General features: G+C 40.0%; 1 protein-coding gene across 7 annotated transcripts in view; it reads left to right on the top strand.

Moving 5' to 3' along the window:
- The window catches only part of LOC130906265 (roundabout homolog 1-like), a 192,989-nt gene extending 170,215 nt beyond the window's left edge, over window positions 1-22,774 (top strand). For all 7 annotated transcript variants that reach the window (XM_057820395.1, XM_057820393.1, XM_057820394.1 and 4 more), the window contains 16 exons: window positions 320-554; window positions 4,719-4,840; window positions 4,967-5,138; window positions 5,221-5,418; window positions 6,256-6,282; window positions 10,244-10,283; window positions 10,439-10,593; window positions 10,674-11,027; window positions 11,104-11,196; window positions 11,259-11,394; window positions 12,622-12,753; window positions 14,118-14,413; window positions 14,504-14,644; window positions 14,724-14,948; window positions 16,456-16,607; window positions 18,309-22,774. In XM_057820395.1, the coding sequence (XP_057676378.1) occupies window positions 320-554; window positions 4,719-4,840; window positions 4,967-5,138; window positions 5,221-5,418; window positions 6,256-6,282; window positions 10,244-10,283; window positions 10,439-10,593; window positions 10,674-11,027; window positions 11,104-11,196; window positions 11,259-11,394; window positions 12,622-12,753; window positions 14,118-14,413; window positions 14,504-14,644; window positions 14,724-14,948; window positions 16,456-16,607; window positions 18,309-18,323 (2,493 nt within the window). In that variant the 3' untranslated portion in view covers window positions 18,324-22,774. The remainder of the gene's footprint in view (window positions 1-319; window positions 555-4,718; window positions 4,841-4,966; window positions 5,139-5,220; window positions 5,419-6,255; window positions 6,283-10,243; window positions 10,284-10,438; window positions 10,594-10,673; window positions 11,028-11,103; window positions 11,197-11,258; window positions 11,395-12,621; window positions 12,754-14,117; window positions 14,414-14,503; window positions 14,645-14,723; window positions 14,949-16,455; window positions 16,608-18,308) is intronic.
- Window positions 22,775-24,313: the final 1,539 nt, after the last annotated feature.

The following is a 24,313-nucleotide window of genomic DNA, read 5'->3' on the forward strand; positions in this document are numbered from 1 at the left end:
GGGTATCATTCAGTGATAGTTCCTCCAAAAGGAAAAATCAAATGCGGCGGGCAAAAATGAAAACCTCATTGTTTTACCTTGCTGTTTTAAATATGGCCGCGAAAATCAAGTTAACAAGTCGGTGAAAGAGATTTTGCCTTTGTGCAGTTAATCTCATTGGCTTTCATTAAGGAACGATCATCTGTTGTCGTCAACAGCAGCCGTTGACTTCATCACTTAAAACGCCTCAGTCAAGATGAGATCATCCTACATAAAGAATAATGGAGATGCTTATTATTTGGATTTTTGAGAAGTGGCAATGATTTTCTTTTGGCACCAGGTCGAGCAGCACTCATTGTACATCCAAGGCTACAAGCTGTTGTACAGGCCCTCGGCCGAACACGGCCAACCCGAGGGTCAGTGGAGCATCCTGGATGTACGTGCCCCACATAAGGACGGAGTGGTGATCGGTCAGCTCAAGAGAGGCGTCATCTACGAATTCAAAGTGCGGCCCTTTTTTGACGAATTCCAGGGAGCCGACAGTGACGTGAAGGTCATCAGAACATTGGAAGAAGGTAAATTTTTCCATTTTTGTTTGCAGTAGAATAAGTTTCAATCGATTATCACTTGACTGGAAATCTCTAACTTGCATCTTTTGCGATCAATAAAGCGGCTGCATCAAAAAATATCCCACAAAGGTGTGAAATGTACAGCCCGCGGGCCGGAAGCGGATCCGATCTGGCCCACGTGTTTGGTCTGCCTGACAAGCATGTTGTAGCTCATTCATACTGTACAATGTAAATAATAAATCATATGCTTTTGACATTGGCGCCGTAAAACCGTAGATTTCATAAATAGTGGATGCAGGAGCAGTGCTTTGGGCACGGACGACACCTAGCAATCAGTATGTCAGGTTCTTTTATATGTATCTGAGTGTGTGTGACTTCTCTGATAGCTTTTATGGTGGTTCATTTTACAATAGATTTGCTCAGCATTCAGCATCAAGTATAATCCAACAGTGTAGCCTATAATATGACCGTTTAATGGCCACAGCTATTTTTCTGTATGTGCTTGCTTTATTCTGTGTCATTACCGCCATTATAAAATCTTACGTTTCACTGTCATAAGAGTTAGGGCACTATAGCATCATTTGTGTGTGTGGGTGTGTGGTTGCGTGTGTTTATTTCAGAAAATGTTCTGAAAAGAAACCTGAAACCTTGAAGTAAACACTTGTGTTGAGTAAATGGGTGCGAAATTTGTGATTCTTAGATTATTCGCGTCTCGGACGTGAAAGATTCAAGAACGATTCACAAACATCCAAATTCCTATCATTGAATTATACCAGGTAAAGCGGAACAAAAACAAAGTCAGCGCGGTCTTTGGGACGCAATGAGGAATGGACCGAGAGTAGATATCATGTTCAACTCATGCCGCTAGATAAAAAAAAAACAACAACAAAAATAATGATACCTGACTGTGGCCGACAGCCGCTACAAACAAGCCAGTTGCTAGTTGCTACAAACATACGGCCACGTAATGTTATGGTAGATATCACATAAATGTAGAACCAGAAGCGAAATGACAGATGACGGCGGCGTTAGAACATGTATAGAAAACTAGATGCGAAACGACAGACTTGCCGGCATTAGTAAACAGCCGGCATCTTAAAGCAGTAGACTGCTCTCGAAGGCTCTGTTGTAGCAAACCTAATTACCGTATTGGCCGGAATATAAGACAGTGTTTTTTGCATTGAAATAAGACTGAAAAAGGGGGGGTAGTCTTATATTCGCGGTCTAGACATTATACCCATTCACGACGCCAGATGGCGTCAGATATCATTGAAGCGATGTTCTGTCACGACAGATCTCCGCTACTCTTTTTAGTTTAACCAGTTTGCATTATGTTATTGCAATGTTTTTCCTTATTCAGATTTGTTTCAAGACTTAGTTACAGTTAGACTTCATTTTGATGGTTAATGCAGTTATTGCAATTTTGTTGTTTTATCAAAATAGATTGGTTTAGTTACATTTCAAATACCAGAATTCACCGTTCATTTACGTATGTGATTGCACTTTAGTTGACATATTTAAATGTTCAGATATTAAGATTTGAATGAGGCAAAATAACATTCTTTTTCTCTCAAATATATTGTTATAATCATTTGTTTCGGATGTACTATATTTATTTTCTGTATAAAATTTAATTTGGTGTTCAAAAAGTCTTTTTTCAAACTTGAGTCTTGAAAAAGAGGGGGTCGTCTTATAATCAGGGCCGTCTTATATTCGGGCCAATACGGTAACTTTTTATCTAAAATACTCCTAAATTGGCAAAATCTTGACTTGAATCTATCTTTAAATGATGAAACGGTTTTAAAACTTGACATGTCAAAAGTAGACAGAAGGGAAATTATGGAATAACAGGAGCAATTTTAACAACTTTAACGAATGAGTCACAACATTAAATGAATTGAATGTAGTTTAAAGCTGCTGATACCGAATGGGGACTCGAGTATTCGGGACTCGGGGCGGGGGGGGCATCAATAATCGATTGATAATCGAATCGTAGCCTCTGAGTCATAATCGAATCGCTAGGTGCCCCAAGATTCCTACCTCTAGTGTTGAGTGATCATGTCACAGCAGCCATTAACAATAACTTTGAAGTGTACTGCTCAAGCCCCTCTTGCTGTTAGTCATTTGTGTTACAGTGACATTTTTGCACAGTGGCCATAGCAATATTTACAATGCTGTACATTGTTCAAGTCGTACAAGCCTTTTTAAATATTAATACTTGAATCTTTATTGTTTAAAAGAATACTTAATGTTTACAATGAATGTACAACTGTTAAATACAGTGGGGAGAACAAGTATTTGATACAATGCCGATTTTGCTGGTTTTCCAACTTGCAAAGCATGTAGAGGTCTGTAATTTGTATCATAAGTTCTCTTCAACTGTGAGGGACAGAATCTAATACAAAAAAACAGAAAATCACGTTGGATGATTTTTAAATGATAAATTTCCATTTAATTGCATGAAATAAGTATTTGATACATCACAAAAATCGAACTTAATATTTGGTACAGAAACCTTTGTTTGCTATTACAGATACCAAACGTTTCTTGTAGTCCTTGACAAGGTTTGCACACACGGCAGCAGGGGCTGCTGCCGGGCAACACGGACTTTCAGCTCCCTCCATAGATTTTCTATGGGGTTCAGATCTGGTGACTGGCTAGGCCACTCCAGGACCTTAAGATGCTTCTTACGGAGCCACTCTTTAGTTGCCTTGGCTGTGTGCTTTGGGTCGTTGTCATGCTGGAAGACCCAGCCACGACCCATCTTCAGGGCTCTCACTGAAGGAAGGAGGTTGTCAGCCAAGATCTGGCGATACATAGCCCCATCCATCCTCTCCTCAATACGGTGCAGTCGTCCTGTACCCTTGGCAGAGAAGCAGCCCCAAAAAATGATGTTTCCTCCTCCATTTTTCACAGTTGGGATGGTGCTCTTGGGGTTGTACTCATCCTTCTTTTTCCTCCAAACACGACGATCCGAATTTAGACCAAAAAGTTCAATTTTGGACTCATCCGACCACATGACCTTCTCCTGTTGCTCCTCTGGATCATCCAGATGGTCAGTGGCAAACGTCAGACATGTCTGGACATGCACTGGCTTCAGCAGCGGGACCTGGCGTGCGCTGTAGGATTTTAATCCATGACGGCGTAATGTGTTTCCGATGGTTTTCTTCGAGACTGTGGTTCCAGCTCTCTTCAGGTCATTGACCAGGTTCTGCCGTGTAGTTCTGGGCTGATCCCTCACCTTCCTCATGATCAGTGATGCCCCACGAGGTGAGATCTTGCACGGAGCCCCAGAACGAGGCAGATTGACAGTCAACTTGAACTTCTTCCATTTTCTAATAATCGCTCCAACAGTTGTTACCTTCTAACCAAGCTGCTTGCTTATTTTCCTGTAGCCCATCCCAGCCTTGTGCAGGTCTATTATTTTATCCCTGATGTCCTTACACAGCTCTTTGGTCTTGGCCATTGTGGAGAGGTTGGAGTTTGTTTGTTTGTTTGAGCATGTGAACAAGTGTCTTTTAAACAGGTAACAAGTTCAAACAGGTGCAGTTACTTCCGGTAATGAGTGGAGAACAGGAGGGGTTCTTAAAAAAGAACTAAGAGCCGAAATATTTACTAGTTGGTAATGTATCAAATACTTATTTCATGCAGTTAAATACAAATTTATTATTTAAAAATGATACAATGTGATTTTCTGGATTTTTGTATTAGATTCCGTCCCTCACAGGTGAAGAGAACGTATGATACAAATGACAGACCTCTACATGACTTGCAAGTGGGAAAACCAGCAAAATCGGCAGTGTATCAAATACTTGTTCTCCCCAATGTATGTCAAATTGAAAGCTGGTAAATAAATCAACGAGAAACGGTTCATTTGTATTTCACGCATTGACTCAGATTTTCAAATTATTTAACAGTCCGCTTGAGGGAATTTGTCGTCATTTATCGTTATTGAGGTAAATCTGCTCAATTTAAGTACTTGGCCCATATCGCCCAGCTCTAATGAACTCTAAGATTTAAAAGAGCTTGACACCCCTGCTTTAGCAAATGTAAGATGACACCATCAGAGCTATTTCAAATCACAAAGGACATTTATTTAGATACTATTGTTCTCAACATAAACTGTATCTGTTGAGCAGTTCCATATCTGTATGCGTACCTCCGTTGTAGCACCGAGGCAAGCACCCCGGGAGGTTACGGTTACAAAGAGCGACACCAATAGCACTGCAATCCTCGTCTCGTGGAAAGCGCCTACGGTCCTAGAGGAGGCTACCGTCATTCAGGAATACAAGGTATGTAAGGAATACCGGCCCATGACTACCCTGCAGTCACGCTTATAATTCTAAAGCGCATCTTTTAAGTGTCACTCGGGTCTGTCGGTTCCGTCCCTAAGGCAATCTTCACCTTGCGTTTGACAGATCTGGTGCCTGGCAAATGAGAGTCGCTATCACGTGAACCAGTCCGTGGACGGCTATACTTTTTCGGTTCTAGTTCCGGGGCTCGCGCCCGGGATTCGCTACAGTGTGGAGGTGGCGGCGAGCAATGCTGCCGGACCCGGGGTCAAGAGCAAGGTCAAGTTCTTTGAGTTAGGTAAGGCTCATTTCATTAAATGTGGGACAATAATCCGCCGACTGTGGATTTTATCTCATGTCTGACCTCTGTGTTGCTTTAGACTCAGCCGGTCAGATGATGAATCTGAGTGAGGGAAAGGACACATTGACACACATTTCTGACGTGGTGAAGCAGCCGGCATTTATTGCGGGCATTGGCGCCACCTGCTGGTGCGTCCTCATGATTTTCAGCGTGTGGCTTTACCGTCACCGCAAGAAGAGGAGAGGTCTCAGCAGTTCATACACCGGCATTCGAAAAGGTCTGTGATCTTCCTTTATTGTCAACGACCTCCAATACTTCCTTTCCTGATTTGGTGATCAAAAACACTGAATCTCAATACTCAGACTGTTCTGTCAATATTGATTAAAAATACTGAAATCAAGATCCAAAAAATATTCATGATCTGATTTTATAAATTGTAAATATTGCTCATTTTTAGTTACCAAAAACAGGTATTTTTTAACTTTATTTTATTTATTTATTCATTTATTTTTACTTTATTTATTTTTAAGTTATGTATCTAATTGAAGTGTTCTGCCAAAGGTTTTTTTTTTAAATCAACTTTTGATCAATCCATTCAATGTCACACTAAATAAAGTACCAATGCGAGCCCCGACGCCAACCCCGTTTCCGACAAAATCACACCCACTTCCGATTTAGGCCCCACCCCTCCTAGTACAGCTGATTGAGAAGGTTGAACAGATACAGACATTCATGTAATCGTTCATCCCTAATCGCTAGCCAAATGGATAAGACGTCGATTGCCGTCAATGGAAGCAGTGAGTTGAGCTGCTGTTTGCACGCAACACGGACAGTTAAAGGCTGACCTTTAGATATTTTAATGTCCTTTTCTCACTGCTGTGTTTAAGCACACGGGCCTGTCAACCTGCCATTACCTTTGCAGTTAAATTTCCCTCCTTCTCCGATTAACCTTTTCACATGCCTCAGATAGATACGGATGATCGATAGGCTGCTTTTTTTCAATCTTCCATTTAGAGGACGATGCATCACTATGGTGGGCAATCAATGCATCAAAGGATAAGTAGCAAATATTATTGCTTGCCTTATTCATTATTTTGTCTTTCTGTCCATACAGTGCCATCTTTTACCTTTACACCAACAGGCAAGTACAACATGATTACTTGGAGTGTGTCAATCTGTCAATCTGTTTTTTCCCCCTAAACTATTAAGACATTCATTTCAATTTATCTATTCATACATAAATATTAGGAGTTTTAAATCAAAGGCTTGCTAATACTGCACTTTCAAAAATGCATTAAATGCGAGTACAAAATCAAAATTCCCGAGTGTTTTTTTCAAACGGTGCAGAATTGCACTTTGCATGCAAAAAATAAAATACCTGAGCTTAGCCTCTAACAGTGTAAAAAAAAAAAAAATTTTTTTTAACTAAATGAGGATGGAAGTACAACTAAAGAACAATTGGCTAACTTGCATAGTAAAAGTCTGCTAGCTTAATTGCAGATTTTTTTCTTTTTCTTTACAATGCTCTTAACAAAGCCTGTCGCAATATGCAATAAGTCAAATTATCGCACGGTAAATAAAATTGAGAGCCGTAATTTTCCCGGCTGCGATTTGTTCCCACGTGCGTGCGTACATACATTTGTGCGTGCGTGTGCTGCGTACACTCGGCACACGTGCATGTTGATTCCATAAGAGACTCCAGTAGATTTCACAGATGTTTATCGGCCATAGACATGCCGTAGAATGAAAGTACAGACATACAAAATAAGGAAACACATCTGTATTAAACATTGTACAACGTTAGCATTGCTACATTGAGGCTAATTGAAAAAAGACAACGTACTGACCACTTTAGCCTGCTATAAAACATTGACAGTCTTCTCCACAATGCAAAATTGCGGTTAAAGGGTAACACTTCAAACCTGAAAACTTGGCGGATTAAAGAATTTGCAAGCGATGCGAACAAAAGAGAAAAAAAACTACTGATACAACATGCATGACGAAAGAAAAGTGCACTTTGTTTTTGTTTGTTTTTACTACGTGTAAAGCTTACAGTTAGTGGCTTAGCAAACGTACTTCCGGTGGACATTTTAAAACAAAAGCACGTCATGTTCAAATTTCTGGAGGCAATCGCATATACTCCAGATTCTATACCAAGAATAAATTTAAAATGACACCCATTATGAAAAATCTGACTGGCAATGATAATATGATGTAATAAAATATAATAATTTGGCACACTTTGCAGGATAAGATGACAGTAGTTTTGGATCAAATTTTACTTTACTTTTAGTGGGCTCTAATTGGTAGACAACAAAAATGACATTGGGTTTCTCACCTATTTCATATTCTGCACCTTACTAGCTTTAAAATGACTCATTATGCATTGTGTGTGTGTTTTTTTTTTGTATTTAATAAATTTTAATATAGTTTGTTTTATTTAAGAATAACAATTTAGTGCATTTGAATCGGTTATTTATTAGGATGTAATTGTCACTATATTCATGGTTGAATAGGCTGGAAAAAAACAGGCAATAATATCGCATATCGGCAATAATTATGAGCCAATATACAGTTGTGGTCAAAAGTTTACATACACTTGTGAAGAACATAATGTCATGGCTCTCTTGAGTTTCCAGTTATTTCTACAACTCTGATTTTTCTCCGATAGAGTGATTGAAACAGATACTTCTTTGTCACAAAAAACATTCATGAAGTTTGGTTCTTTTATGACTTTATTATAGGTTAACAGAAAAAGTGATCAAATCTGATGGGTCAAAAATATACATACATGGATCTGAAAAAGAGAATCATTGACTTGAACAAGTCAGGAAAGTCACTTGGAGCCATTTCAAAGCAGCTGCAGGTCCCGCAAGCAACAGTGCAAACAATTGTTTGTAAGTATAAAGTGCATGGCACTGTTTTGTCACTGCCACGATCAGGAAGAAAACGCTAGCTATCACCTGCTGCTGAGAGAAAATTGGCCAGGAGGGTGAAGATTCAACCGAGAATCTCCAAAAAGCAGATCTGCCAAGAATTAGAAGCTGCTGGAACACAGGTGTCAGTGTCCACAGTCAAGCGTGTTTTGCATCTCCATGGACTGAGAGGCTGCCATGCAAGAAGGAAGCCCTTGCTCCAAAAGCGGCACCTTAAGGCTCGACTGAAGTTTGCTGCTGATCACATGGACAAAGATAAGACCTTCTGGAGGAAAGTTCTGTGGTCAGACGAAACAAAAATCGAGCTGTTTGGCCACAATGCCCAGCAATATGTTTGGAGGCAAAAAGGTGAGGCCTTTAACCCCAAGTACACCATGCCTACCGTCAAGCACGGTGGTGGTAGTATTATGCTGTGGGGCTGTTTTGCTACCAATGGAACTCGTGCTTTACAGAGAGTAAATGGGATAATGAAGAAGGAGGATTTCCTTGAAATTCTTCAAGACAACCTAACGTCATCAGCCCGAAGATTGGGTCTTGGGCGCAGTTGGGTGTTCCAACAGGACAATGACCCCAAACACACATCAAAAGTGGTCATGGAATGGCTAAATCAGGCTAGAATTAAGGTTTTCGAATGGCCTGACTTAAACCCCATTGAGAACTTGTGGACAATGCTGAAGAAACAAGTCCATGTCGGAAAGCCATCAAATTTAACCGAACTGCACCAATTCTGTCAAGAGGAGTGGTCAAAGATTCAGCCAGAAGCTCGTGGATGGCTACCGAAAGCGCCTGATTGAAGTGAAAATGGCCAAGGGACATGTTACCAAATATTAGCGCTGCTGTATGTATATTTTTGACCCAGCAGATTTGATCACTTTTTTCTGTTCACCCATAATAAAGTCATAAAAGAACCAAACTTCATGAATGTTTTCTGTGACAAAGAAGTATCTGTTCCAATCACTCTATCAGAGAAAAATCAGTTGTAGAAATAACTGCAAACATTATGTTCTTCACAAGTGTATGTAAACTTTTGACCACAACTGTATATCGCCTACTAAAATTTGTAATCGTGACAGGCCTATTCTCAACAAACACTTATTCCCACAAAAAAAAAAAAATCTAAATATACTTCTAAATCACAACTACATAAAAAAAAAAAACATTAGCTTAAACAAAACGTACAACTTTGCGTCGTTATTAACAGAGAGCAGCTTCATCCGGCCATGTTGGATGAGTTATGTCATATTGTTGCCACTGGAGGGCAGTGTATCCACGCAAATAAAAAAAAAACTAAATGCAAACACTTCCAAAACAAACCAGTACAACAACACTAATTAAATGAATACAAAATTTGATTTGAGGCTTTTTCTAATCAAATTATTAATGTTAATGGATTAATCGTTGCAGCGCTAAAGCAGGGCTTCCTCCAATGAACTACATACTTATCAGTACATTATTTTTTGATGTAACTTTTGACTAATTATACATTTTCTTGCACGATCGCTACTTTGGAGAACTAAATACACTATTTTCTGAAATGTAGCCATTTTCTTTTACTGTATGACTCACGCGATGTTTCCAATATTTTGTCACAAGGTGACAGCTTTTATGGTGTTACCAAAAATATTACAACAGCACGCTACTATGACTTCAGTTTGGAGTTATGTCGTCTCCCAATTGAAGTTACAACAGTGTGTCTGTGGAAATGATTGCATGTGAGGTCAGAGGTCACCGATGCCTGGCCCACCAATCTTTATTTTAGTTCATCCCAAAATTTATTTAAAGTTCTCGTTGTTAAAATATGCAAGCGAAATGTTTATTTTTCAAATGTTGCTATGAAAAGCTGTTGCAATACAAAGGCTACAACAATACAACGTAAAGGAAATGGTTACATTTGTAAGAATGCAAGAATAGCTTTTTTGCTTTTTGAGGTTTTGTACGAAGCTCGTGACTGTTTGCTGGAGAACAAATTGTCACCTTAAAACAAGTTAAACGAAATGGATATGTGGCACATTCAAATGAGGCGTTTAAATGATTCAGGATGTCATGCTTGTCAGACAAAAATTTGAGTCAAAGCTGTACTTTTCCTACTTGCAGTAGTTCGTCTTTGCTCCCGGAACTGTTTGAGACAGCTTGTCAGCAATGATTGTTTTCCACTTTCTTTTGCAGTTGCGTATCAGAGAGGAGAATCTGTGTGTGGGGCTGGCAGGCAAGTTACACTGTATTTTGTTTCTTTTTGGAGTTGTACTGCAGATGCATTGCTTGAACACTAGGAGGCGATGTCTATCTATTGAAGTCCGCGTGCCAATTTAAGCCATATGAAGACTACTGCAGTTTTTTGATTGACGGCCCTCTTTGTTGCAGATCCGGCCTTCTCGGCATGGGAGAACCTCTGAACCAGCTGTGGCTGCCAGATAATTGGCCAAATGCATGTGCCAATCATAAGGACTGCAGCATCAACTGCTGTAATAATGGCAACGGCACCACTGACAGTAACATGACAACGTACAGCCGACCAGGTTAGCGCATGTCAGCTCTCTGACCTACGATGCGGAATGCACGAAATAAGCGCCGTGGTGTTTTGATACATCTTCTTTAGCCGACTGCATCGCTAACTACGGAAAGCACCCGGAGGACAAACGCGGGGGCCAGCTCTGCTCGGAGACCCCTATTTATACAGATGTGAACATTGGCGACAAGCTCCACGAGATCAAAACATTCAGCAATTCCAACTTGGGCTACGCAAGTCCAGGAGGAGATTCATCCGATCCGTACGAACCCATCCCCTACGCGACCACCCAACTCATTCAGGCCAGTATTAAAAACAAGGCTCATACGTTGGAGACTATGGAAATGCCTTGCTGGAATCAGCCTCCGAACCCTCCTCCGCTACCGAAAGAGATGGCCACGCAGATGCAGTACAATATCATAGAGCGAAACATTCTCAATAAAGGTAAAATTGGATCCAATGCGACAGAGCGGGTACGTAAATGAAGCAGTGAGACGTTTTAATATGACTCTTTCTTCAGATGTTCCACAAGGAAATGAAGGTTTAGTCCATCACAAAATCTTCCCAGAACACAATATAGGAGGCTCAGACAGGGGTAGCAACAGCAGCTCAGGTAGCTTTTCAAAGCCGTAAAGCTAAAGAGGCCAACTTTGACGCGTCTTCTGATTTTTTCAGGTAGTCAAAATCAAAAGAAAGGACCACGGGCCATCAAGACTCCAAAGCATACTGCCGTTAGTTGGGGAGATGCTCTTTCTCCTCCTCATGCTATTGCCTGGAATGGTGATGAGTACAGCCTCCCCATGGACAAGAGGTGGACTTGTCTTTTAATTATTAACCAATTTGCCTTCTGCTGCTGCTGCTGCCTCCTTCAAAAGTTCAGTTATTGCTAAAATCAATCAAAATACTCTTGCGTAGGGCCGCCGTGATCAAAAGCTGGACTATGAATACTTAATACTGGTATTACTAGTAATACTAGTCAAAGCAGATGTTTGCAAAATCTTATTTTGACCAACCAAAACAAAAATAAAATTAGCTTTCATCAGGGACTCCATAAATCAGAATGTTTACTGTTATTTTTCTTTTGTAAGTTACAAAAATATGTATTGCTGATTACAGTGATCCCTCGCTACTTTGCGCTTAAAACTGTAAAACTGAACCGTCAGTTCATCGCATATTTTTTTTTTTTTTCAATTAGAAAAAAATAAGATAAATACAGATGAGCTGTCCCAAACCAATCACGTAGTCTCACTCTCCCTCCCTCCTACTCCATGCTCTTTGTTGATCAGGCAGTGCACTAGAGTTGCTTATTTAAGTTAACGGTGATTGACAGATGTTTAAAGCTTGATCTTGCCCCAGATGTCTTGAAGCCTTAGCATCAAAGCGCCGCATGCGACAAACATTAACTTGCTATGCAGTTGCTGTGGCAACTCATTGTGTCTAAGTGAGCAGCTTGAGCGGATTTGAGTGGACTCAATGAAGCATTTAATAAACACAAGCATTTGTCTACTTTATTCTTGTTTAAAACTATAACCTACAGTTGTTACATTCGAAGCGCTTAAAAGACTTTTTTTTTTTTAAAATTATACTTTGGGGATAAAAGTGAAGAAAAAAACATGTTTTATATGTACAGTATCTCTTTCCAATGCTAAATCTGAATAAATATATTGAACACAAAAAAATGCATTGCGTTACTTCACGGTTTTTCACTTATCGCGGCAGGTTCTGGTCCCCATTAACCACAAAAAAATGAGTGATCACTGTAACGGCAGAATATTTAGATTTTTCCTTTTTTTTTTTAAAATTCATTTTTTTGTGAAAATAACAAGAAAAGTAAATAGATTAATTTTCTAAAATAACAATAATAGTTAGAGAAAAAGTGAATATTCATCAAAAAAGAATATTTGTACAATTTTGATGGTCTCTCAGGTTTCCATTCATTTGCTAATCAATTAGCAGGGTTGATTAGTCGATTCATCATGGCAGCCTTTTGACTCAAGCGGAAGGCAAGTTTAAAACAGTTATCTTTTTTTCCCTCCAGTTTTGATCCAGACAACCGAACAGAAGGCTGTCCAACTCCTCCAATTAGATCTCCCCCAGACTTGTCTTCTAGTCACCAAACGACCACTCATCCACAGGGAATGATGAACAAGGCGGTGCAGAATGGAATCAGGTATGCAGCCAACCTTGATACAAATATGTTCCGTTCAGCTACTTTATTAGATGTCACTTGTGGGCATTTGTTTTGCAATTGGTGACAGACACGCTGCAGAACAAAATGTACAGACATAAAAAAAATACAAAAATCTTATTAATTAGTAGATTTGGCATTACATGCAAAGCAAAGATCAATAAATAAGATCAAATACAGTGCACAGTAGCGGTCGACCAATGTGGGATTTTCAAATGCCGATGCAAATACCGATATCTAAAAAACTTTTTTAGCCGATTGCCGATATCCAAAAACAAATATGTAAGCCAATACTTGAAGCGAAAATACTTTTATTAAAGCACGTAGATTATGAAAGGCATTTAAAAAAAAAAAATGCTTTAACAGCTTCAAATTTACAATGATGACCTGAGACTTAGAGGATTAATTCGGTCTAGTGCTACTAGAAAGAACAGTACATTTTTTTTCAAATAATAAAACACACCAGGAAATCATTATGAGATGTAAACAAGTGAGAGTTTAAGATGATGCTAAAGCTAATGCTTACGCGAATGCTACGCTGATGCTACGAGTTACATTTAGAGTGTAAGGATCACTCAATAACCACCTTATTAAGCTAAAGCAACATTGCATATTCTCTCGTGCAAGATTAAAAAAAATCTTATTAACAATTTACAAACCAGGCAAGCCTAAAGCTTCCTAAAGCAGCCTGTCTTCAAGCTGCTACAGAGTCCTTCCGTGAACTTGCTAACCTGTAAAACTAGAGGAGAAAGCTGCTTAGAGAGATGTCTTAGAGAGGTGTCTTCCTGTATGTTTTCTACTGTCAATTTTAATTCGACTGTGCATTTGTTCATTTATTAATTCATTAAAATGCATTTATTTTCTACATCATTTAAAAATATATATTTATTTTAGCAGCATATACACATTTTTAAGCCCCCCCACCCCAAAATTTTTTTTTAAAAACACAACCACTTTAATTTCCTTCATATAAAGCAAGCATTTTGAAAAACAGCTTCTTCCCTATGTAAATAATTTTAACTTTTTTCATTTTAATGTAGTAATCAGCTATTTTTGAGAAATGTATCCAATCTGTTTGGTCTATTAATGTCCCGTCACCAGCAAAAAGTGTCCATGCAGGTTATACTGTAATAGTGTCCCTACCAATGTTGAGACCAAACTTACGCCCTTGTATTATATAGCAATCAATACTTTATTATGAGCCTTCATTGGTAAAAGCAAATATTTAATAAGCATTTCATAGTTATCTTATCAAAACATCTATAGATGCTGTTGTAACTTTTTACGTCTCGTGATTTTGTGCTACTGAGTTAATTGTTACCCTGGCCTTCTCCACCGAAACACAGCTCCGCTCCCCTTTACACGGACACTGATGAACAAGAAGATGAGGAAATGGCGCATCATGAAAACCTCTACCACCTGCACAAGCAACACTCCCCGCACAAGCTGCTTCTCCACAGGCTGGAACGGACCCCCGCCTCTAGTACGGCCTCCGTGGTCAACAGCTGGGGCTCGGCGTCTGAGGAGAACTTGTCGTCGGGCAGGTCCAGCGTTATCAGCACCTCGGAAGGATCTTTCTTTACCGACGGAGATTTCGGTCAGGCGGAAGGCTCGCGTATGTGCAGAGACGCGGAAGACTCCGGTGAGTTGAAAAACGGACATTTTGCAACTGCTCACATATCTAATGTAAGTGTGGACTTTTTAAGAAAAAAAAATGTTAATGAAATCTCAGGTCACGGACATGTGCGACCCAGCAGTCCCATGTCCACAGACAGCAACATGAGTCCTGCCATAATGCAGAAAAGGCCCAGAAGGTACAAGCAGAACCAGTGTGGGCAAATAAACTGTCATCCCAAAGATGCCTTCAATGATGGTAAAACACAGAGTTGATTCAAGGAATACCATTGAATCAATATTTGAACTTGTGCGTGCTGTACCATGTTCCACTACAGACTCGTTCACGCCGCTCAACTTCCCTAGTCACGTGCCCCACAGTGACTCGAGAGTCAGGGGGGCCACTTTACCCAGAATGGGTTCCGGAGAAGCCCGAGGACGGAGAGGTAGCACCGGGACTCAGCGGGTCAGAGAAGCTCCGCTAGAAGATGGCGAGAGCCGGGACATACGCAAGATTTTACCGAGAGGGAAAAAGGGAGATGGCAGAAGCAGAGAGCACTCAGGTATTGCTTCTTTTTGTTGTTTCCATTTTTAAAATTGATTTTTTTTTTTTCATTCATGTTCCGTTTTCATTCAAGTTCCGCTCTGAGACCCCAATTTGGCCAACTTTCAAAATTGTCCGATATGCATGTGTGATACATCATTGGAAAGCTTAAGATCTCAAACCCCGGCCAAAAGGCCAAACTCCGCGCGTCTTAACCCCTTTTATGAACTCCATTTTGAAAGCTGGAAAAAGACTCCGAAGCACAAGTTGACAATTTATTCAGGTCGACGGCAATCATACGGCACAGAGGCACAGACCCGGGCGAGGATTCAGGGTCACCATATCAAAGGTCAACAAAAGGTTCCTGAGAAAAAAATGACAACGATTAGTTAAACATTGAATGAATGAATGAAATATTTATTGTCATCATCATCGGTATCATTGACAATCATTGACAATTACAAAATGTGATATGATTTGCCTGAAGGAAGAAAGAACGAACCAAAGACAAAGGCAGGCGGGAGGAAGCATATGCTTATCAGTTTCCTGTCCCCCCATACAGCTAAAGACGCACAATCAGACATGGTACAGTTACATACATCACATGGCCACAAACTGTACAATAACACAATCAACAATCTGGGTTTACAATAACTCAGCGTCCAGTCAAGCAGCTCCATTGCGGTTGTTGCACAAGATTAGTGGTCTACAAGGTTATGGCTTTGTCATTGTCCCTGACATTCTAGCATCTATTTGTTGTGGGAACATTTTGTTGTGGCTATGTGTGTGGCAAAAGTGTTATGTGTTATCACAGCTGGTGTCTCTTTGAAGGCTCATGCGGGGCGGGCTGTGGGCAGAAGGGTGTGTTTAGGTGTTGTTTAGGATTATAGTCTGTTTGTGGATTGGACAGGAGGATTCGGGAGTGATTGTTGTCAGGGCAACGAGGGTTGTGGATTTTGCCACCTCAGCCTCAAAGGGGCTCTTGGATTCTTATCAGTCGTGTTATCAGTTGGATATTGGGTGTTCTCTGGTGTTCCTTGTGTTGGTACAGGGCATCCCGCCATTTGTTCTGGACTGTCCGGGAGAACTTGTGGGAGTTGGTAATGAAGATGTGGGCTTGTAGATGTCTTGCCTCGTCAGCATCAATCTTGCTCAGTCATTTACTTGCCGCAGATGTTGGGCTTCTGTGATAAGAAGGCGTCATGTATCTCTTATGCCCTATATTCTGCTTGTTTTCCCTAAACTCTAATGTAAGTGCTATTTCTTTTATATTGGGTGTGTTAGAGTAATACAAACAGTCAAACAGTAAATACGAGATAATATAATCAATCAGAGAATAATATCTTGTGTGTTAGAGTAATATAAATAGTCAATCTGTAAATATGATAAAAGATGCTATTCTCTTCATTCCTTTATTCCTACTTTAACTAGTAATATTTTGAAGTAACCCTACTCTTACTTGAGTCAAAGATTTGCCTACTCTACCCACCTCTGTTAACGAGTGACTCCTTCCTGTTTTCCATTAGAATGTTGGGATATCCGACTGTCTAGTCAACTCTCTATCCCATCAGATCCAGCTGGAAGGGAGGCTGATGACCCCGATGGATCCAGCTTTATACCTTGTGTAAACTCCAGGATCAAACACAGAGGACAGATGGAGTCTGCGGGAGTAGACGAGGTAAGCCAAAATAGACAAAACCATTACGATATTACAATCATTTGGCAAAGAGGTGAGGTCATGGGATTTCCCGTCCTCACGACAACACTTGACAAATACAACCCCTAGCAAAAAGTATGGAATCACCAGTCTCGGACGAGCACTCACTCAGACATTTTAATATGTAAAACAAACTCAAATAAAAAGATTGAAAAAATAACGAATGAGTTCAAAAGTGCAACTCCTTGGCATTCCGAAACACTAAAAGAAATGAACAAAAAACATTGTGGTGGTCAGTAAATGTTACTTTTATAGTGCAAGTGCAGGGAAATATATATAGAGTCACTCCATTCTGAAGAAAAAAATATGGAATTACTCCATTTTGAGTAGAAAATAGACACACCCAGTCAATTTCCTTTCCTTAATTGGGCCCCTGCCACAGATGAGATCTTCTCGTTAGTCAGCAGTTATCACACCTTGGAGGGCTGCTGGACCAAGTGGATTCACAAGAATCATGGCTCCAGCAAGAGAGATGTCTCTTGAAGACCAAGGAGAGGATTATCAAACTTCTTGAAGAAGGTAACGCTACACATATGGTTGCCAAAGATGTGGGCTGTTCACCATCAGCTGTATCACAAAATCTGGGCCAAGTACAAACAGCATGTCAAGGTTGTTAAAGTTAAGCGTACTGGTAGACATCCAAACGTCATGACGAACAACTAAAGGCCATATGTTTTGAAAACAGAAGATGTACAACATGACAAATGAAGAAGAAATGGGAGGAAGCTGGAGTCAAGGTATGTGACAGAACTGTGCAAAATCGCCGAAAGGAAATGGGATTTTCATACAGGACTCAATCATGGACTGTGAATGACTGGATGAAGGTTATTTTCAGTGGTGAGACAAGAATCTGCATTGGACAAGGTGACGACACTGGAACTTTTGTTCGGTGCCGTTCCAATGAGATTTACAAAGATGACTGCCTGAAGAAAACAACAAAATTCCCTCAGTCCTTGATGGGGCTGCATGTCAGGCAAAGGCACCGGAGAGATGGCTGTGGTGAAATCTTAGACAGCTTCCAATTGAAAATATGTTTGTCATTTTCCAAGATGACAATGCATCATGCCACAGAGCTAAAACTGTTAAAGCATTCCTTGGAGAAAGACTCATCCAGTCAATGTCGTGGCCTGCAAACAGCCCAGATCTCAACCCTATTGAATACCTGTGGTGGAAATTGAAAAAAATGGTCCACAGCAAGGCTCCGACCTGCAAAGGTGATCTGGCAACTGCGATCAAAGAGAGTTGGCACCAAATTGATGAAGAATGCGCATCAAGTCCATGCCTCAGAGACTGCAAGCTGTCATAAAAGCCAGAGGTGGTGCTACTAAATACTAGAGATGTGTTTTGATTGTTATTTCTTTGTTTGTTTCTCATGATTCTATATTTTTTTCCTCCGAATGGAGCGATTCCATATATATTTCCCTGCACTTGCTCTATAAAAGTAACATTTACTGACCACCACAATGTTTTTTATTCATTTCTTTTAGTGTTACTGAATGCCAAAGAGTTGCACTTATGAACTCATTCATTATTTTTCAAGCTTTTTATCCGAATTTGTTCTACACAATAAAATGTCTCAGTGAGTGCTCATACGAGACTGCTGATTCCATACTTGGTGCTAGGGGTTGTACATAACAAGTGTATTTTTCTCTTTCTTCACAGTTGCTGAGAAGTTGAGAATCCCTGAGATGAGACCGTAGACATCCGCTTCACCGAAGGCCTTGGCTGACGGGACGACTCAAAGACTGCACAACAAATGCTCTTTTTCTATCTCACATTTCTCACTCGCCTCATGTCGTTTTAATGCTAGTGCTTATCTCTGTGGATTCGATTGTCTGCCACGGGCCTGGAAAAAAAAAAAAGAAGGGCCAGCCACTTGTGTACTGCACACGATGGGCCTTTCATGTTTGTTTTCAAATGCTTGTGTCATTTCCAGACATATTGTAAATTGTTTACTGCCACAAAAGTGCTTCAAATTGAAATTGTATGTGACAGTGTTAATGTTTTATAAGTAATGTACATCTTGTCCTTGTATGGTTTGTTCTACTTTGGTTAGAAAAGCACAATCACTTATTTTTATGATTATAATTGTAGACGTTTTGTGGAATGGTGTAAATCATTGGATGATTTGAGAAAATGAATGTTGATGTCAACGGTGCATCCACTTCAAGCTGCTTTCATTCACAAGTCAGATCTGTTTTTTGTATTTTTTGCATGCGCGTTCTCCTGGCGGAGGGATTGTACTTTGAAATATTGACTTCATCCTGAGAAAATTTCTTTGTTCATCTGTTTACCTCCTCACCTGACCTTGGCCATACATTGTTCATATTAAATCCGCTGCCTCCATTTTCGTATTCATCTCATAAGGACCAAAATGGGTCTGTGCAACAGTTTGCCGGTAAATGGATTCAATCTCATTATCTTGGAAAATCAGAAGGGTTACCCTCAGTACATGATACAATCACTGTACTCCGTGGCAGTAATGCAGCACTAATTGAAAGTGCATCTTAAAATTCATTTACGTGGAGAACAATATTTGCCAAAAGCAGAGGTGGGTACAAACTTTGAGTAAGAATAGTGTTACTTCAAAATAATATTACTGAACTAAAAGTAGTCATCCAAAACTCAAGTATTCGGTGAAAAGAGGTCTGTACATCTGATTGGTTTCACAGAGTCATGTGACGATGTCTCATTGGTGAAACTGGTAATGTGCTGGCAAAAAAAATAAAGTCAAATCTAAAAATGAGAATGAAGATGTACGCACTGTAGTTTCGCCCAAAGTGGCGTAGTAAGAGTAGTGTTTCTTTTTGGCTAATCTACTCAGGTAAAAGTAAAAAGTATGGTGTTGTACAACTATTCTTAAAGGTACATTTTTTTCTCAAAAATACCCCTTTCCCACGGGACAAAAAACCCGTGTCAACCCACTAACAATCGGCTTTTGGTGGCAGTGGGAAAGGTGCCTCGACCCGTGTCAATCAACCCGCCAAGCGACCCGCGTTAAAATCACCTCGGCTCTGGTTGTCATGCAGTGTGAAAGCAAAACCCCGGGTCAACAGTCAACACCCTAATCCTTGAACTGAATGAATTCGGTCGCATTTGTTGACGCTCATTTTAGCGTGGTGACGTCACGTAACCTTGCGCACGGCTGAGGAGGGGTGGGCGGTAAGACAGGTGAAAAAAAAAGACACGGCTTTTTTTTTTGTCAATGGGAAAGGTGCCAAATGCCAATTGCTAGTGGGTTGCATCGGCTTGGAAAAAACGCGCGTTGACACACTAGTTTCAGTGGGAAACGGGCAATAGTTACGTAACTGAGTAAATATTACACATTACTACTCACCTCTGGCCAAAAGACATTTTGACAAAAAAATAGGTGATATCTTTAAATTAAGATGGGATTAGCCACAAAAAAATGACTGTCTAATCAACAAAACCTATTATGCATACAGGTAGTCCTTGGGTTACGACTGACGACGTACCCGACTTACGTGATTTCGACTTTACAGCACCGGAGTATCGTCCGCCATTTTGTATACAGTTTTTCTTTTTTTTAAATAATGTTGACTTCTTTTGTGATGTGTTTGTGTTTTAATTTGGTGCAGGAAGCGTACAGCAGGTAGTACTTCAACCAGTGTTGTTAGTCTTCATTTTAAAAAATTAATTACGGTTACAAATGACTTTTCCCAAAAAGTTATTTAGTAACTCAGTTACCTGAATGTAAGCGTAATTAGTTACTTGGCAAAGTAACTGGTGTTACCGTTCATGTTTTTTTTTCCATTAAAAAAAAAATATATATATATATATAGTAACCTTTGCTTTTTTTGGAATTCATTTAATGTGAATCAATCGGTAAAGTTGTTCAAATTGCTCCCGTTATTGCATTAGTTCCCTTCTGTAAACTTTCGATATGTGAAAGTTTTAAAACTGTTTCATCAGTGTTCGATTCAAGTCAAGATTTTGGAGTATTTTAGATAAAAAGTTACTTAGGTTTGCTGGGAATGTTTTCTACAACTAAGCCTTCCTGAGAAGTCTTCTGCTTTATGGGGCTCAGTGGTAAAGTAGTTGTCCCCCAACCCAGAGGTTGTGGGTTCGATTCTCTGCCCTGATGAACTCGCCTGAGTATCCTTGAGCAAGATACTGAACCCACATTGCTCCTGGTGCTGCGTCACCAGTTGGTACAGTAGATAGCGATGTAGTGTAAAGTGCTTTGAGTGCCTTGAAAAGTGGAAAAGCACTATACAAGTATAACACCATTTAAGATGGCGGCTGTTTACGAACGCCGGCGAGTCTATCATTTCACATCTAGTTCTCTATACACGTGCTAACACTGCCGTGCCTGTCATTTCGCATCTAGTTCTATATGTATGTGATATCTACGTAGCATCATGTGAGCTTAGTTTGGAGGCTATTGGCTACAGTCAGGTATTATTGGAGCCACCTAGCCTAGCATCGCGTTTGCAACGGCGACACAGTGGCCTTCCTCCTTTCCCACCACTCTTCTCTCTCTGTGTCTCTCCGACTTTTCTCGCGTCATTCAACCAAGGTAGTAACGCATAGTAACGCACGACTTTGCATCCTCAGTAACAACGGCATTGCCAAGATGAGAAAAGTAATTCATTAGATTACTCACTACTGAAAAAAATAACAGTGTTAGTATACGCCGTGATACTCTAACACAGTTATTAACGTTGACTTCGACACACGAGTAAGAGCGCATGTACACAAGAACGTATTTGCGCACACGATGAAGAGCACATTTGGTCCCACGAAGAAGTTGCGCAGCCGAGAGAGAGAAGATTACCGCTGCAAGCCTGCGCGCACATTTGTTGCTTGTGAAGTATCCATAGAGGCAACACCTGTATATAAAACTTTTTGTACTGTTTATTGTGCGTTTTCAATTGTGGTGGAATACTCGGGGCGAGTTTGTGTTTTTGATGATGTGCGGACGCTAACTGATACACGCTAATTGTTTGTGTGGATTGTTTTTGCTGTATCAGCAGCTATTTATAAATGCAAATTTGGATTGCTGTTATTGAAGAAGAATCTGATTTAATGACATTTTTATTTTAATTTCATTCTGCAAGTGTTGATGTCATGAGCAGCTAAATATAGTCAGCAAACCACACGATGTCTGACATCGTCATTTTGGAGCTTAGCTCGTTGTCTAGCTAGGCCCTAGCTCCAACGTCTTGGCGAGGACATTAGAATGATGTATGAATGCATGTTTTTTGGATAGTTATTATGAGATTTAGGGGGTATTCGAGGTGCTTAAAGGGTTAAATCCCACTTACACAGAAATTTGGGTAATGTCGCCAGCGCAGGAACTGAACTCGTTCATAACCCGAGGACTACCTGTTTTTCAATTTTAATAAATGTCAATAGAGTCTATCACGTTATTTTTCTCTGCTATGGTTATTTTCACAAATTTACATTTTTGACTCTAAAGCCAGTTGAAGCAAAATTGAGATTGTGTACCGTATTTTGCGCACTTTAAGTCAAACCTTCGATGAATTACCTATTTTAAAACTTTCACCACATTATAAGGCACAGTAGTAGTGCTGTGATTATCCAACATTGATCTAATTTTGAGGAAACGGAAGACTTTTAGGTGCGCCTTCTAGTACGGAAAATACAGTAAATGTTCTGTTTGTTGTTGTTGTTTCATTTTCCCATTTTGCTGCTGATGCTAGTGAAAGATGCGCAAACTGGGCTTGTCTTTTCAAGAACATGAATGTACTCACCCAGCCTATTCTCTGGGATTTCTGTATTTTGACAGCGATGTAGCCGAGGCTTAAGGTCAACTCGTTATACGACTTGTTATTTTTATCGAGCTCCAACAGAGATGTATGTGGGGTCGCGGGTCGTATGGATGATTTTGTTTATCGAAAAGCGCTCTGCCAATTAGCAAGCATCGCTCCTGACTGCTAATCAGTGCTTGCTTGCTTGCATCAACGACTCACTTGTCTGCACTCATTTCGTACTTTTGTAATCTTGCTTAACCATTCATGTGCAAAATATTCAATTCGTTACATTTATTTCATGCTTCATCCCACAGGTTTGTGAATAGTAAACAGAAGATTCAATCTTTCTGGCCAATTGTATTCATTTAGTTGGAGGGGGGGGATGTAATTCTGTGCCATTGCTTTTAAATTAAACCTGTTTTACAAAAGTCACTGGGTTTTTGTTGGATGTCATGGTGGACATTGCAGTGGTTTTTACAGGAGCGTAGTAACCAAGGTTTGCATAGGGACGGTGGGGACATAACACTACCAACTATTCAGGATGCTCAAATTATCCCCACCAACTTTTAAGCAACCTTATTTGTATTAGATAATGTGTTCAGTTATATAGGTCATTCAGATTGTCTTCCTATATGTTGTAGCGATAGAATTGACCCTACCATTATGAAGTGAATTATTTTCATTATATTCAGACTGACATTGAGCCCTTTTCACTCGCTGAATGTCCCAGTCCATTTTTTTCCCTCACACGCAGGTTTGATTGGCGCATGACTTGAAACCCCCCCCCTCACACACACACACACATTTACAGCCCGACAGAAATACAACATGCCGCCTCACCCGCGCCCTTCGAAGACGAGGGATATTAGAAGTTTTTTTTCCCGCCAGCAGCAGCCACTGTAAGTAATGTAAAAAGACGTCAATGCTGTGGAGGTAAGGAACACACCACTAATTTTGCATCTGCTAGTGCTTCAATTTGACTCAGATTTCTTGACATAAGAAAAACAGCTAGCTGAATATAACATTAACAGACTTAAGCAAAAAGTTTGTATATTTAATCTTTAAAAGGAAAACTTGTTTGTCAGAAATGTTCTTATTTCAAAAATATTGTTCAAAACATTATTTGAAAGCAAATTTTTCCTGACTTAGGTGAAAAATGACCAACTTTTAGATGTAGGGGCTCAATACGAATAAATAGTAATATTTACTTAAAGTAGGTGGAAGAATCTGACGCATTAATCTAGCCTTTAACACTCAAAACAAGATGGGAGAAAATTATTTGACTAGATTTAACAAAAAATAACAGATTTTGACGTAATAAATTTGCAGTGTGAAAGTGAAATTTTATTTTGCAATAATCATTTAGCCTATCAATTTATTAGGTTCATATTGGTGAGAAGGGTAGCCCTGACCCCCGTTAACCACATAAGTTTGGTCTTATTAATATCCCATCCCCAGCAAAACGTGTAAATGCAGGTTATGCTGTTATATCGTCCCTACCAATATTGAGACCAAAACTACGCCCTTGGTATACCTACTCCTAAAACTAGGAATGCGTGACTTTATTTGTTTTGCGTCTTTCCAACGACAGATGTCGTTGTGTGTTATCGGTGTCGGTTCCTGAGCTACTGCGTCTGTGTGTGTTTCATATTCAATTATACAAAGTTTATCCGGTAGCTTCTCAGCAATCTGTCGACAAAGAGTCAGTCTTGACGAGTCAAATGACTGGCGTAACTAAAGGAGGGCGGATATGAGGAAAGAAAGAGGACAAAAATGAGGATTGTCAACCCTTTACGCGCTTCAGTTGCAAAGACAAAATGCAAGAGTGCCACGCTTTTGCCGTAAAGAATCTTTCGTAGCAACTTCAGTCTTCAGCTTATTTGTTTATAGCTCAACAAATGGAACTCCATAAGGGGATTTTAAAGGGGG

This window comes from Corythoichthys intestinalis, chromosome 18, assembly GCF_030265065.1.
Source record: "Corythoichthys intestinalis isolate RoL2023-P3 chromosome 18, ASM3026506v1, whole genome shotgun sequence".
Lineage (NCBI taxonomy): Eukaryota > Metazoa > Chordata > Actinopteri > Syngnathiformes > Syngnathidae > Corythoichthys > Corythoichthys intestinalis.